The sequence below is a fragment of the Etheostoma cragini genome, chromosome 12, assembly GCF_013103735.1.
Source record: "Etheostoma cragini isolate CJK2018 chromosome 12, CSU_Ecrag_1.0, whole genome shotgun sequence".
In the NCBI taxonomy this organism is placed as follows: Eukaryota; Metazoa; Chordata; class Actinopteri; order Perciformes; family Percidae; genus Etheostoma; species Etheostoma cragini.
This window is the reverse complement of record NC_048418.1, coordinates 1,856,131-1,872,186: the sequence shown is the minus strand read 5'-3', so window position 1 is coordinate 1,872,186 and position 16,056 is coordinate 1,856,131. Positions and strand designations below refer to the sequence as shown.

Here is a 16,056-nt window from a genome sequence, read left to right as displayed (position 1 = left end):
TTATAACTTTTCGTTTTTATAACTTTTAGACATACTATACTATGACGTTTTTATAACTTTTCGACATACTATACTATGAAGTTTTTATAACTTTTCAACATATTACACTATGACGTTTTTACAACTTTTCGATATACTACACTATGACGTTTTTTAGGATTTTTTTCAACTCACCATATTACATTTTATGACTTTCTTTTTTCGACATGATTTTTTATGACTCTTCAACCTATTATTCTATGACTTTTTTACTTTTTATACTATGCAGTACTATGACTTTTTATGACGTTTTTCAACATATTATTCTATGACTTTTATTTACTTTTTTCATCACACTATACAGTACTATGACTTTTTTAATTACTTTTTTACTTTTATCGACTTACTAGACTATGACGTTTTTTATAATGTTTTTCAACATGCTATACTATGACTTACATTTACTTTTTTTCAGCATACTATACAGTACTATAACGTTTTTCGACATACTATACTATGACTATTTTTTACGGCACTCAAAACGCAAAATATCAAACATTTTTTTTATTAAACCACAGGCAACACACTTCAAAAAAAGACATGTTAATGTGTGATAATTATCCATCATGACTCTCTGTGTTTCGTTTCTCATTTATTTTGTCATTAGATTACAGACATGATTGTGAGTATTATAACATGTTTTATGTTTTATTCATGCAGTGTTACCGTGTAAATACCAATTTCATCCTAGGGGGTTTTACAAATCTCTTTTGACTCTTAAAAGTCTTATATTTAATATTTGGGGGGGGGGGGGGGGGGGGGGGAGTGCTGTGCATTGGATCAATTCATGCCGATGTGCAGAATGGTTAACATGGACCCATCCGTCTTCACCCTCGTCTCCGGATGAAGACGTCTCCAGCGGGGGACCCCAGACCCCCCTTTCCCCGGCCTCATTAGCCAGCGCGGACTGGGACACCCTCAGACTACTCCATGCCAGGGTGGGGGTGCATAAACTACTGCACCAGCTTTATGGTATTTATTGTATCTGTCTCTGTATTTATTGTTTATTCTTATGAATGGTTAAAAAAAATTGTGTATGTATACAAATACCATGTAGGGTAACTGCTGTGGCAATGCACACCTTTCTTAATATAATTCTGATAAATATATATAATCTCTCCACCTAGTCATGGGTCTTCCCCAACAGAGTAACTAAAGGGATGGAGCGGTAACTGAATGAGTCCTTGTATTTTTCCATGACGTATTTTTGGAGCTCTTTGTCAGAGACGCCATCCTGAAGTACATGGAAGACATTTTCATTGGGATTGTACGGCTTATTTCCTTGCCTATGTCCTAGTATAGCATGTCATAAAATGTCATAAATAAGTCATAGTGCGGTATGTTGAAAAGTTTTCAAAAAAAAGTCACAGTATGTTATCTAAAAAAAAGTAGTATAGTATGTCTAAAAAAGTAAAAGTCATGGTTTAGTATTTCGAAAAAACAAAATCTTACTATAGGATGTAAAAAAGTAAACAAATGTCATAGTATATGTCAAAAAAAGTTTTTAAAAAAGTCATAGGATGTCAAAAAAATGTCATAGTTTAGTATATTGGAAAAAGTAAAAAACAAAACAAAATAATAGTAAACTATGTCGAAAAAGTAACAAAAAAAAGTCAATGTAGTATGTCAAAGTAAAAAAAGTAATTTATTTGATTATTTTACTTTTAAGTTGAAGTATTTTGCCTGTATCAGTATTTTCTGTCACATTGTCTAATATGTTGCACAGATGTCTGTTGGGACTTTTGAAGTAACTAAGTACCTTTACTAAAGTACTGTACTGAAGTATTCCTATTGTATGGCCAGTAAAATATAAAAAAAACCACAACAACCACACAAGATTTCACATTTTATTGATTCTTTTTTACAGACAAGCTTTTCATAAAAGCAAAACCACTCGGCTTGCAAGGCATGCATGAATACATGTACATGTACATGTATGAATATATGTACATGTATGAATATATGTACATGTATGAATATATGTACATGTATGAATACATGTGCATGTATTATCAGCTCCATCAGTGTTGAATAGCAGCATTTTAAGAGCGGTTAACAGTTCCCACAGAGCAGCTGTTACCTTCATGTTTAAGTGCTGCACGTTTATGGCTCCTTTTGTTTTAAAGTAAAATAATACTTCACTTTTTCAGAAGCAGACAGTTTTCTGTGCAAGTTGTTTTAATTTCTTCTTAAAGACCCGGAAGTAGTCAAATACATTTTGTCTCACATCGCTTCAAAACGTGATCCCTAAACTCAATACTGGCTGAAAAAAAATCCTTTTTTCTCTCCATGTAGTCTATTTAACAAGCCTGTTTTCTTCTTCTTTACAGTGACTTCAAACCCAAGCATGTACAAATATGATAAACACATTAAAAGTAAACATGACATTGGAAGTATAAGACATTAAAACCTTAGAGAAGAAAGAACTGTAAAAAAAACACTTTGAATTTTTGATTTGACACTGAATTGAATCTCAATTTATTGATTTAATTCTTATGGAAATCAAATTCTTCCCATTTGAGACACATGTCCTTTAATGTATAAATATCCATTCATATTTATTTCCCTCTAAGCTACGGAGTTTTATTAAATGTGAGGAAAAAAACACCCTGAAAATGATCGAGTCGTGATAATTAAATGCTTTTAAGCGGCACTTTGTTGTCCAGGCCCAGGTGCACATGCAGCAGGCGGATATCAGAAACAGAGGTGTGTTCGTGAGTATGATTATATAAAGACGTCTTAGAGGCAGATCAAAGCTAAAAAAGCAGAATGTGTAAGGCAGAGATTTCCCTCGGTAGTACAACAGGATTAGGAGGACACTTCACCTTCAGGAACGGATAGCCTGGGGAGACCAAAAACAAAAAAAGAGGTTCATTACTTGGCTAAGATACTACGGAAGAGGATTAGGGCCACTGGTGAAAAATGTATGTGAATTCTGACTTTATTCTCAGAATTCTGAGAATAAAGTCAGAACTGATATTAAAGGTGCACTACGAGTTCCTGCGTGGTTTTAACGCAAGTTCATTTTAGTCCCAAATCATATGCATCTCTCCTCGATCCGCTAGCTACCCCCCCCCCGAATACACTGTGAAAACCCCCGGTGTCGGGAGACAACACAGGGGTTGTGAACGTCAAGCTAGAGGCACAGGCTGGGCACCAAAATACAACAAAACACTCCAGCCAATCACCGACAAGATGGTTGGAGGGGGGAGGGGGTTAGACAAGCTAGTCGGTTAGACAATTAGGCATGACAGTTACAGAAACATGGGGGGGGGGGGGGGGGGGGGGGAGAGCTTGTTCTGTCCTTGGAACGTCAACAGAGGCGACGTCATGGAGGAACTCGTAGTGCACCTTTAACCCTTGTGTTGTCCTCCCGGGTCAAAAACGGACAAACATTTGACATTTTTGTCCCTTTTTCAGACTTTTAGTTTTAGTTTTCACCAACACCACCTTATCACCACTAGTTTTACCCTGCTTTTTGGAATTCATAGTCAATAACCCTCATTTATGTAGAATTACACCTAATATTTGAGTTAAAAAAGCTGAAATTCTGAATTATTTTTAATTATTAATAGTTCAAATCAGAGGAACCTACAGATGAGTAAATGAAAGTGATCAATTGTATTTTTAAAGAGCGTTGTGAGGAATCCAATCCATTTTTTTGTGGTAAATTGGTTGAAAAGAAACCCATATTTCAGATATAGACATTTTTTAAAGGGGTCAGGTTTGACTGGAGGACCATTGGAGGACTAACTTCATCATCTTCCACGCAACATCCACGACTCTTCACTACCGATGCTTACCTGTTAGCTCGCTACTGAATGAGTCCTATTTCTGGATCGTGTTTATCATCCAGTTCCTCGTCGGAGTCTGAACACGAGAGAGAAACAAAATCAGTGTGAAGAATCAACATCTGAATCAACATCTGGTCACATGCAGGGAGCTCGCTCTGGTCTTGTGGCGCTTAATGCGACTGTAAGCGGTCCAAAAGAGCGCCGCCGCAAGGGACTAAACCCAGAGATGCACACAGAGACAGAGCGCTCGTGATCTTATTGCAATGATTTTAGATTTCTTCTTCTTCCATATGTACATTACCCTTAGCACTGCTGTTGCCTAATGTATTTGTCACCTGGTGAGTAGAGATAATTGCGTAATTATTGTGTAACACCCACCACCTACAATATCAGCACATAACACAATGATCAATACATACGACCATAAACTTAATGTGGCTCCTACAGTGCATAACAAACATAGCATGAGAAAATGAGATTAAAGATGAAAGCAAGAATTAAGAAATGTCATAAAGTTTTTGAATTAAATTAAGATCAATTTCCAAAAGATGTTTTTTGTTCCTATTGTAAGCATGGGATATGTGAGTGAACAGACCTGCCACGGACTCTGGTGGAGAGTAGAACTGTCCGTCAGATAAAGGCCCTGGACCCAGGGGGGGGAATCGCTCTGTGGCGTCCATGATGGACTGATATCCTGAAACACATCAAGGAGAGAAGAGCATGAGGACCATGAGGAGCATGAGGAGCATGAAGAGCATGAGGAGCATGAGGAGCATGAAGAGCATGAAGAGCATGAGGAGCATGAAGAGCATGAGGAGCATGAAGAGCATGAGGAGCATGAGGAGCATGAGGAGCATGAAGAGCATGAGGAGCATGAAGAGCATGAAGAGCATGAAGAGCATGAGGAGCATGAGGAGCATGAGGAGCAGCTCCTCTGACAGCAGGAGAGTCAATGGCACCATCACTGTCCGCCATGAATGCACCTGAACGCACCATGAGAAACAGGGGCGCGGTGCATTAAACAGCGTGGCAGCTCGACGGGAAAATCAAAACTGCGTCTGGTGTCCTCGGGTCAAATTTGACCCGTTTTCAAAAAGTTCCTATGTCAGAAATTGTTGTGTTTGTTTCAACCAAATTTTCAAAATAAAACGTGGATGGTTCACTACGTCACTCTTCACAGGTTTGAGTCTATTTCATAGTGTTTTTTTTTTTTTTTTATGTATAAAACAACTTTTAAAAAAGTACCAAAAATGTCGTGAGAAGCTTGTGGAAAAATGTGTGGAAAAAACAAAAACATCAAAAGGAAAAGAAATAAAAGTGTCAAAAAATCCAAAATCGAAAAACAAAAAGTTGCATGGTCAATGGGAAGACATCGCACCCAGTAACACCCGGCCAACGTGGTGGCTAACTGGTTAGCACTTCTGCCTCACAGCAAGAAGGTTCTTGGTTCGAATCCTGGTCGTTCTGGCCCTTTCTGTGTGGAGTTTGCATGAGTTAGCTCTGGTTTCTTCCCACCATGAAAGACATGCATGCTGGGTAGGACTACAGTTGAAAAATAGCCAATTAAGTGCCAACACTGGCACTTTTACAGAAGTGTTCATTAATGTCGTAAAAATACAAAAATAAATAATGAAAAACCCAGAATGTTAACACATCTCCGACCCAAGAAAAAAATACAGTACGCAGAATTCAGCTGAATTGAGTTTTTCCTTCTGCATGACCGCTGAAAAACTATCAAAAGAAACAGTAATAACAGAAGGAATATCAGCAGTGTTAACAGTGACGGTGACTCACTGTTTTCGTCTTCGTTCTCCTGAGGCAGGACCTTGAAGTCGAGCAGCCATGTTTCTATCCAGGCCAACACGAAGGAGATGATGGGCAGCAGGTACCCAAAGGCCCCCTGAGAGAGCAGCTGCACACAGAAGAAGAAGAAGTAGAAGAAGAAGAAGAAGAAGAAGACCTTTACTTTCCAGGACACTCTCCATTAGGGTTGGGTACTGAACCAATACTTTCTTTAGGCACCGACAGACTTGTCTCTACTGTTGCGTGCGTATCAATTGCCATTCAACACTAAACTCTGATACCTTAAGGAGTAAACTTATCAGTGGCAGTGAGCCAATCGGCACGCAGCATGCTTCTACCGAGACCTGATAATGCTTGGGATTGGCTGTCTGATGTTACACGTCGTAGAGACACGCAGGAAGAACTCAACGTTACACACAGACAACTTACGTAGTAGGAGCTGAAAGAATGCAAAGATTTAGGCCGTAATGTGTAATGTTGTGAAAATTAGCGTCGAAAAAGTATTGTTTAGGAGTCGGTATCGTGGTCATGGTATTGGTAAACATACATACATACATACATACATACATATCTATATATACATGTATACATATATATCTATATATACATATATAGATGCATGCATGAGGGTTTGTCCAAGCTAAATTTTGTGAAACAATAAGTTCATCTCATCTTTTATCATTCTGAAAAACTAGAACATAGAAATGTGTATTTTTTCTTCTTCATTGTAATCTTAGTCAGTCAGTCAACTCTTACCTTTGATAAAATGACTTTAACAATGAGGAAAGCACAGCTGGTTGCCGTGGTGATCTGTCAAACAGAGGAAACACGGAGTAGAGACACCCGTACTGCAGAGGCCGTGTTATCACCTTCTTATAAAATCAACATCAACATAACATAACAGAGGACGCTAGTATATATATATCCAACTATAAAACCGAGGACACTCTGTTATTAAAATACATTTATTTGAATGACTGAATAATTGTAAGGCCCATGGAAAGTTTCCCTGTGGGGACATCAAAGTATATATATAGTATATAGTATATCGGGAACTTAGACAAATAAAAGTACCTGCACACAGAAATACAGAAAACACTGATCACTCCTTTTCATCCAGGTAATAATCAACAACAACAACAACAGTGTTAGTGTTGGATGTTTCACTGCATCTCAATAAATAAATACTGAATTTCCTTAAAAAAAAAGGAAATTTCAGTGAAAGATCTGTTTATACAAAACAAACCTTACTTCAACTATAGCCGTCGTTATAGACAGTGTATATATATCGTCCCTCTTCTGGCACAAATGAAGAAATACGGTCATATTCCAGTCTTCCTACGGAGAAGACAACTTACCGCGATGGCCCACCAGTGGCGAAGCTTACAGACGGCGTACGCCAGGATGAGGGCGGCAAACCTGAAAACAGCCAGGAGCTGAGGGAGGAACGGCAGAAGGAAGAAGGTCACGTTGAGGAATGAAAAAAGACAGATTAAAAAGGAAGAAATAACAGCAGGATAAATGAAATAAATGGAGAATGTACAAAGGAGGAAAGGAAAAGAAGGAAGAAGGTCACGTCGACGAAAAAACGAGAAGAGAGAAGAAGAGAAGCAATAACAGCAGGAGGAATAACGGAAAATAAATGTACGAGGGAGGAAAGGAAAAGAAGGAAGAAGTTCACATTAAGGAATGAAAAATGAATGAATGAAAGGAAGCAGTAACAGCCGGATAATTAAAATACAATAACAGCAGGATGAATAATGCAAAATAGATGGAGGATGTACATAGGGTCGACCGTGGCTCAGTGGTAGAGCGGCTGCCTGCCAATCAGAAGGTTGTTGGTTCGATCCCCGCCCCTGCAGTCATTGTCGAAGTGTCCTTGGGCAAGACACTGAACGTGAATGTGTGTGAGTGTTTATCTGATGAGCAGGTGTGTAGATGTGTGTGAGTGTGTATCTGAGGAGCAGGTGTGTAGACGTGTGTGAGTGTGTATCTGGTGAGCAGGGGTGTAGATGTGTGTGAGTGTGTATCTGATGAGAAGGTGTGTAGATGTGTGTGAATGTTTATCTGATGAGCAGGTGTGTAGATGAGTGTGTATCTGATCTGTGTAGATGTGTGAGTGTGTGTGTGTGTGTGTGTGTGTGTGTGTGTGTGTGAATGTGTATCTGATGAGCAGGTGTGTAGATGTGTGTGAGTGTGTATCTGATGAGGATGTGTGTGAATGTGTATCTGATGAGCAGGTGTGTATCTGAGGTGTGTAGATGTGTGTGAGTGTGTATCTGATGAGCAGGTGGCACCTTCTGGCCCCAGCAGGTGGCCACAGTGTATGAATGGTGAATGTTTCCTGTAGATGTAAAAGAGCTTTGAGCAGTTGTTAAGACTGGAAAAGCGCTCTATAAATACAGCACATTTACACTTACATAGGAGGAAAGGAAAAGAAGGAACATAAGATATAGAAAGAATAAAAACAAAGAATCTGTTAAGTTCGGCCTTTCAATAAAGCCCCCCAAAGTTCAGAATATTGCACATATTTATCATTATTTATTGACTAATATATGTACTTCTCCACATTCTCAGTTAAATAGTAATTAAATCTTTGACTTTGGCCCTATGTTGAGCGAGATCGCGATGACGAGCCGGTGCGATCCGAGTTACAACGTAACTACTGGGATAGTGGTAACTACTGGGATAGTGGTAACTACTGGGATAGTGGTAACTATCTACTACTAAAAGTGTCCGACAACGTTACCGATCTCAGGACGTGACTTCCTGCGATGACGGCGGTGTGGAGAGTAGAACGCAGGTCGATTAAAAAATCAACCACAATGCTATTGTGTACACCTTTTGTACCATAATTATATTGAATGAAACAGTAATATATAAATTCACAAGTACTTTCATAAATGCACACAACCACGTGCAACACTCCCAGCTACAAAAACAAGGAAAAATCTGAACCATGTTCACATCATAACTTCTGTGTGAATTGTTAATCTCCGTTATTTTTAATCATAACTTCTGTGTGACGTGTTATTTTTAACCATAACTTCTGTGTGATGTGTCATTTTTAATCATAACTTCTGTGTGATGTGTCATTCTTCTGTGCGATGTGTCATTTTTAACCATAACTTCTGTGTGATGTGTCATTTTTAACCATAACTTCTGCGCGATGTGTCATTTTTAATCATAACTTCTGTGTGATGTGTCATTTTTAACCATAACTTCTGTGTGATGTGTCATTTTTAACCATAACTTCTGTGTGATGTGTTATTTTTATCCATAACTTCTGTGTGATGTGTCATTTTTAACCATAACTTCTGTGCGATGTGTCATTTTTAACCATAACTTCTGTGTGATGTGTCATTTTTAACCATAACTTCTGTGCGATGTGTCATTTTTAATCATAACTTCTGTGTGATGTGTCAATTTTAACCATAACTTCTGTGTGATGTGTCATTTTTAACCATAACTTCTGTGTGATGTGTCATTTTTAACCATAACTTCTGTGTGATGTGTCATTTTTAACCATAACTTCTGTGTGATGTGTCATTTTTAATCATAACTTCTGTGTGATGTGTTATTTTTAACCATAACTTCTGTGTGATGTGTCATTTTTAACCATAACACCTGTGTGACGTGTCATTTTTAACCATAACTTCTGTGTGATGTGTCATTTTTAATCATAACATCTGTGTGATGTGTCATTTTTAACCATAACTTCTGTGTGATGTGTCATTTTTAACCATAACATCTGTGTGATGTGTCTTGTGTTAATCTCCGTTATTTTTGTTCCACCTTTGTCTAAATGTGACACCTCTTTTGTACTACGTCACCTTTAGAAAACACTTAAAAGACTAAAAAAAACTAATTGAAATGTGAAGGAAAAGTGAGAACTTACAAAGATGTCAAAGAAGGAGGCGTGGTAGTCGTAGTGCAGGACTTCTTTCTCCAGCTGCTTCTGAATGCCGCCGTTCACCTGTCAGACACACAAACCACTGATTAACACAACTTCAAGCTGATTAAAACAAGGATCTAAGGATGGAAGTTGAAGGTGGACTCCTTTAGTTTTGTCTTTTTTTTTCCAAGTGCTGTTTAATTTCTATCTGCTTTACTTTCAGTAAAAAAAAAAGTAACTTTAAGTCAGAATTTGGTATTAATTACGTCAGACGTAACAGGATGTCACCTTTTAAAAATTAATTTTTCCTTTTTCATATCTTAATATATATCACAGGGGCAAAAAAAAAAATTCCACTGTCATTCAGGCCTACCTTGAGCACACATTTGAGATGCAGTCCAACAGGTTTCCAGCCACAGAGAGACTGAAAGGTGCAGTGTTTTGATTGTGAGCAGAGTTACTGTTTCAATACAGTAACACTGTATGTGCTTCAGGGCCCCAGGGCCACTTTCAACTGTTGCATTCTGGGAATGTGTGCCATAGGGAAATCACTTCCTCCTTCTGTTTCATAACCTTGATTCAGTGCTCGAACAGTCCGTGCTCTTTTTCTGTTCGGCCTCCAGAAAGCATAAAGCCATCCCAGTTGTAGCTATATAACCTTAACTTGAGGGTGGCTATCTGATATAGTGCTACATAAAATACAATGACTTGTGACAAACAGGTTCCTTTGACAATACGTGAAAATGTTAATGTTTGGCTAAAGTCTGTCTGACATTGTGTTGCACAAGCAAATATGGTGGCACGCAAATTTCACATGTGCACAGGTGATGTTAACACCGCCCTCATTAGAGGCTACTGTACTCCACCTGTGGTGCAGCTACAGTAAGGAAAAACAGAGAAAGACTACGACGGACATGTATGTGACTCGTAGTGTTCCCCCCCTTCATGCTGTGGTGAGACATTTTATGTACAAATGTACGTGTTGCTTAAGTTATTCATAATATGTAATTATAATGGATTTAACTGAGCCCACACAGAGGGACACCAGGTACACTTCTTGCTTTTGGAAACATTGGAACAAATGTGTGTAAATGTGTGAAATTGACGCGTGGCATCTGTGTAAATGCCTGTCTTTGTAATAAGAATTGCCAATGAAGTACTTTTGTCCAAGAGTTTCAAATTGGATATTTAATATGAGAATCTGTTTGTTTAAAATAAAAAAAGTAATCAAACATAATAACTGGTCTTCTTTTAATCCTTGTCCTACGCTTAACCACTGTCAAAAAGCTGTGACGTTACTGTGATTAACCCAGCTGAACCAATTAGGCAACATTTAAATAAAGTTTTACACCTGCAGCATCACACGCTGGTCAACCAATGAAAGGGCTCCGACACAATCTATACAACTTTTTGTCTTGTCTGTGTTGTTGACGTATTTGTATACTGGCCTTGTATATATTGTGTGTCTGAAATAAAGTTGAATTGAATTGACAACTACTTTACAATTCTCTCTCTATTGTTACAAGTCTCCATCCGGCCAAACCAGTTTCCCTTTGAAGTTGGGTTTTTTGGTCTTACATTATTTTTATTTATTTTTTATTTATTTATTTATTCATTCAGGACAATGCACATTGATGAACATGCACAACAGTACATGTAAATGTGCCAGATTGTAGCCCAAGGGCTAATTTCCATCTGCAGTCCAATAGGCAGGTTGGAGTTTACACAAAAGACATAGGATATAAAAAAAAGAAAATCAACAAGACAACAGGAAAAAAAGAAAAACAAGACGATTCATTAATAGAAAAATAGAAATACAAGTTAGTTAGCGGTGGTTACACGTTTGGTTAGCTCTAAGCCACAGCTTTACCTGGCTCTTAAAGGAGGCCAGAGTGGGACACTCCCTTATAGCTGGACGAAGTGTGTTCCATAATGCACTGCCTTTAATAGATTTAAAGATTTATAGTTTTTCTGAAAGGAACCTCACAGTCCCTGTTTACCACCGCCCTGGTGATCCGCGTTTGTCTATATTTAATAAACTCCAGCAATGGAGGTGGCGCCAGACCATGAAGTATTTTATAAATTAAGCACAAAGAGGAAAATTTACAATAATTATCAAAACTCAGTAAATTATATTTCTCTAAGATATTGCAATGATGATAAAAGAGAGGTTTTTTATCCAGAGTCTTAAGCGCCTTCTTGTACAGGAGCTCAACTGGTTTTAGGGTAGTAGTACCCGACATAGACCAGCTAGTGATACAATAGTTCACATGTGAAAGTATCATTGAATGCAGGAACATCAGAGCAGTGGAATCTGATAGCGATCCTCTAATTTGTCTAAAATTATGAAGATTAAATTTAATTCTTTTGGATATCATTTTAACATGGTTTTAAGGCCCTGCCACAACAACCCGATCATCGGACAGTCTGGCGTGGTCGGTGACTCGAGTCTGTTCAGAGGAGGAGCCGTCGGACTCCTCGACCAATCGGATTGGTGGAGTGCTAGCCCTTTGAATCAGTGCACTTATATTAAACGCCTCTCAAAATCAGACAAAGATCTTTCAAACTGACCTTTTCTGATCAAAAACAGACCGATTCAGCAGCTGTATGGACTATTTCTCACTTAAAATGTTTCCTGAAACACGTTTCTGTGAGCTATTTTCGTAAAATACAAAATCGTATACTGAACGAGCCGCCGTTATGGTCGGCTTGGAAATTCGGGAGACCCACGTGACGACAATACAGGTTAGCGCCACCCGCTGTTATGGCGCAAAACGTACGCTCAAATCGGCGTCCGACTCCCTTTCTGATGCTCAGGCGTCGGGTTGGTGTGTCAGAGCCTTTAGTGTCTGTTTGGAAATTAAAGAGAATATTCAGCCTTAACATCGCCATTTAACCCTTGTGTTGTCTTCCTGTCAAAATTGAAAATCAACACTTTTTTTGAAGCTTTTATTGATGTTTTTAACTTATGTTTTTGTTCCTTTTTTTAACACTTATGATGTTTTTTTTTCCATGTTTGTCACTTTTTTTGATAACACTAACTTATTACCTTTAGTTTTACAATTTTTTTTGGAATTTATGGTTAATAAACCTCATTTATAAGAAATTATACCTAATGCTTGAGTTGGAAAAGCAAATATTAGGAATTATTGAGACTAAAATGAAAGGAATGGATGTTGACAACTTTTACTCAATACTATTTCAAAAAAACTTCAATTGGTTTTCAAATGCTATAAAATTGAATAAGACGCCCCAAAATGAATGAAAGTAGAGATTTGTACTTGGCAAAGAGCGTTGTGTGGAATCAATCATGTTATTTTGGGGAGTTAAAAAGAAACTTGATTTAGGAAAACTGGTCAATTTGACCCGAGGACAACATGAGGGTTAAAAACATCCACCCACGTGTAATTAAGTCTCTTAGCATTACCTTCTCTGTCGAAAGGTTTAAAAAAAAAAAAAAAAAAAAGAAGCATAAATCAATGATGTATGTCAACATGGAGTCAGGCCCTCAGTGTGTGACACACATCCACAACACAATCAGATGTCTTACATTGAGCTCTATGATCCAGAGCATTGTGATGAACAGGAGGTCAAAGGTGACGAAGAGGCAGAAGGTCCTCCTCACGTCCGAGATGCACTTCTTCTCCCCAACTTCGCACGAATCCCCTCTGGCGCCGATGGGCGTGCCGATGTTGGACCCGGGCCCCCTGCCGGTCCGCCGTGAGTCGGCGCTGCTGCTGCATCGGCTGTCCATGTCCGGTCTCAGGACCCCCCCCCCCACCTACACCCCCCCGAGAAGAGCCAGCGCCGCCCGCTGGTACAACAGAAGGTGCTCTCAGCTGGAGTCAGAGGAGGTGGGACATTGGAACAGGAAGCCAGGCCGGATTTATAGGATGTGGATTCACTCTTAGGAGGTTAACTTCATCACTGCATCTGCAGGAAGGAGGACAAAAAAAGGTTGAAAAAAAATATGATTTCACAAAGACGGATTTATCGAGCTTCGTTAGTCTATATCGACGAGGTTTTATTTCAGGGATTGTTCCGGTGCCGCCGGAAATTGCCATCGTCGCTCTGTCCAGATCTTAGCGCCACCCAAGACAATTGTGATTGGTTTAAAGAAATGCAAAAAAAAAAAAAGAGCACGTTTTCTCCAATCCCAGAATGCTGTGTTGACTAGCTAGACCCTCCTTTGCCGCGCTGTGGAGGAAGGTCTGACAATGCAAGACTAGTGAAAAGCTGGGGAAGAGGGTCTAATATTAAGAAGAAGAGGGTCTAATATTAAGAAGAAGAGGGTCTAATATTAAGAAGAAGAGGGTCTAATATTAAGAAGAAGAGGGTCTAATATTAAGAAGAAGAGGGTCTAATATTAAGCACCTAAAGAGCTGTTATTACCCACAGATAAATCCCTCCTTTTGAAAAAGAGCTACTTTAAAAGCAGAGTAAGTATAGGTCTAGTGTCACTTCAGCCAAATAACAGAAAATTTTAGAAGATTTTCCTCACTGCAGTTAGGTAGACACCACTGTACTCAGGCGCATGCAGATATCTCAGACATCTAAGAACATAGACAAAAGAAACCAAATGTATCTGCACAAATGGAAACCACTGGAGAAAATGGGGGGGTTAAGAAGTTAGTAATCTCCAAAATGGCAAAAGTATGTTGACATCTGAACATTATACCCCTCCATGATGCTCTAACAGTCACTCTCCAACCTTCTGGTTGCAGTCTTTCCACCAGATGGTGAACAGTGACTACAATTACATGCACATAATATTCCAGTTTTGGTCCTTATTCCAAAAAGGACGAGACTCCCACTAAGCTCAAGTCTTTGATCATGTTTATTAGTAGCTTTGTTTCTCCTTCTTATCGGGTCTGCAGCTGAATAATAACATAATTAATAACAAGATTGACTCCACACGACGCTCAAGTACAAATGGCAAGTACAAATCTCTACTTTCATTAATTTTGGGGCGTCTTATTCAATTTTATAGCATTGTAAAACAAATGGAAGTGTTTTTGAAATAGTATTGAGTAAAAGTTGACATATTCCAGTCTGTGATTATCATCAACATCCATTCCTTTCATTTTAGTCTAAATAATTCCTAATTTCTGCTTTTCTGACTCAAACATTAGGTATAATGTCCTATGAATGAGGTTCATTGACCATAAATGTCAAAAAATAACTGTACAAATAGATCGGGATAATGCCCGCCGATATGTCGGTCGGGCTCTAACAGTAACCATAGCAACACACAAAACTGACCATAAGCCGTAAACAGGCAAGGGGCCGTAAACTGCTGCAGTAAAAACCCAGATCGAGATGCCTCAAAAACCCGAACAACACCAGAATATCCCACGTCTTAATCAGAAAATACTGACTGGAATAAGCTGTTTACAGGACCTGTGTCAAATTCACTATGTCATATTATAGTACACATAGTACATATATTCATTGATGTTTCTTTAAAGTGGGTGTTTGATTGCTTCTTTTTGACAAGAAGTTTATAAAACAGATGTGTTACATGATCCGAATAACAGAGTTTTTATCGTCTCGGTGCTCTGACCGTGGACCATGACCTCTGTAACACTTCTTTGTCATAGGAAGTGAAACTAATTGCTCTTTTGCACTAACTGTAGGTCACACCTGCAGTTTGGTTCCGGCTGATTGTTTTCTCTTCTCGTTAGTCGCTGGCTGTGAAGTCGCCTGCGTGCGATTTCATGGTTTTCCTGTCTTATACCCGAGGGGGAAATCAGCGTCATCCCAGCTTTACTTTGCAAAGCTTCTCAAAACTACGTGACCATAAAAAACACCTCTGTAAGAAGACGTTTAATTAGTGGAAAAAGGTACATTTCCAACTTGACAGCACACAGATTATTCCACTGAACACATGATTAGTAAACGTTGGATTTGAGGTTTAATGGACAGCATCAATGGGAACTACTGAAAAAGTCTAAGGAACTGTATTTAAATCACTATAGGACGGCAAACAGCCAACACGCTGTTACACACGTCAACAAATCCTGTTATTTCCCCTGAAAGTAGCTCCAGCTTCCTCTTCACGTTCTTTTTGTTTAACCTGATTAAACAGTTTCCTTTTTTGAGGGTTTCTATAACCCCAAAAGATCCCACGCAAGAGAGACAACATGTATACAGATGTGTACAACGAGAAAGTATCCCGAGTGAAGTATGATCACAAAAATATTATTATTTATACTGTATGTAAAAGCTTAAAAATGCTTTAAAATCCCTCAGAAGAATAAGCTGCGGTGCAGTGTATTCACGGTGAGTGCAGTTTAAAGGAAACCAATCTTTCCCAGTTCAGAGTTAGGTGTGAGGGACGTTCAAGGCTGAAGACAAATGAGACAACCCCAGTAAAGACATGCCAAACTAAATCTGAGGTTTTTTAGTCTCAAATCGCCAGATTTTCCTCCACAGCACTGCGAAGGAGGGTCTGGCTAGTCTACAGCATTCTGGGGTGGGGGAAAACGTGTGTGTGTGTGTGTGTACACCATATATATATATATA

At 38.8% G+C, this 16,056-nt stretch overlaps 1 protein-coding gene across 1 annotated transcript in view; it reads right to left on the bottom strand.

Moving 5' to 3' along the window:
* Positions 1-2,328: 2,328 nt before the first annotated feature.
* Positions 2,329-16,056, bottom strand: part of stard3nl (STARD3 N-terminal like) — a 16,209-nt gene continuing 2,481 nt past the window's right edge. The window contains exons 2-9 of the mRNA XM_034888611.1: positions 13,082-13,464; positions 9,535-9,612; positions 6,995-7,072; positions 6,393-6,446; positions 5,628-5,745; positions 4,429-4,527; positions 3,843-3,909; positions 2,329-2,881 (exon numbers count right to left, since the gene is read on the bottom strand). Of these exons, the coding sequence (XP_034744502.1) occupies positions 3,854-3,909; positions 4,429-4,527; positions 5,628-5,745; positions 6,393-6,446; positions 6,995-7,072; positions 9,535-9,612; positions 13,082-13,285 (687 nt within the window). The 5' untranslated portion in view covers positions 13,286-13,464 and the 3' untranslated portion in view covers positions 2,329-2,881; positions 3,843-3,853. The remainder of the gene's footprint in view (positions 2,882-3,842; positions 3,910-4,428; positions 4,528-5,627; positions 5,746-6,392; positions 6,447-6,994; positions 7,073-9,534; positions 9,613-13,081; positions 13,465-16,056) is intronic.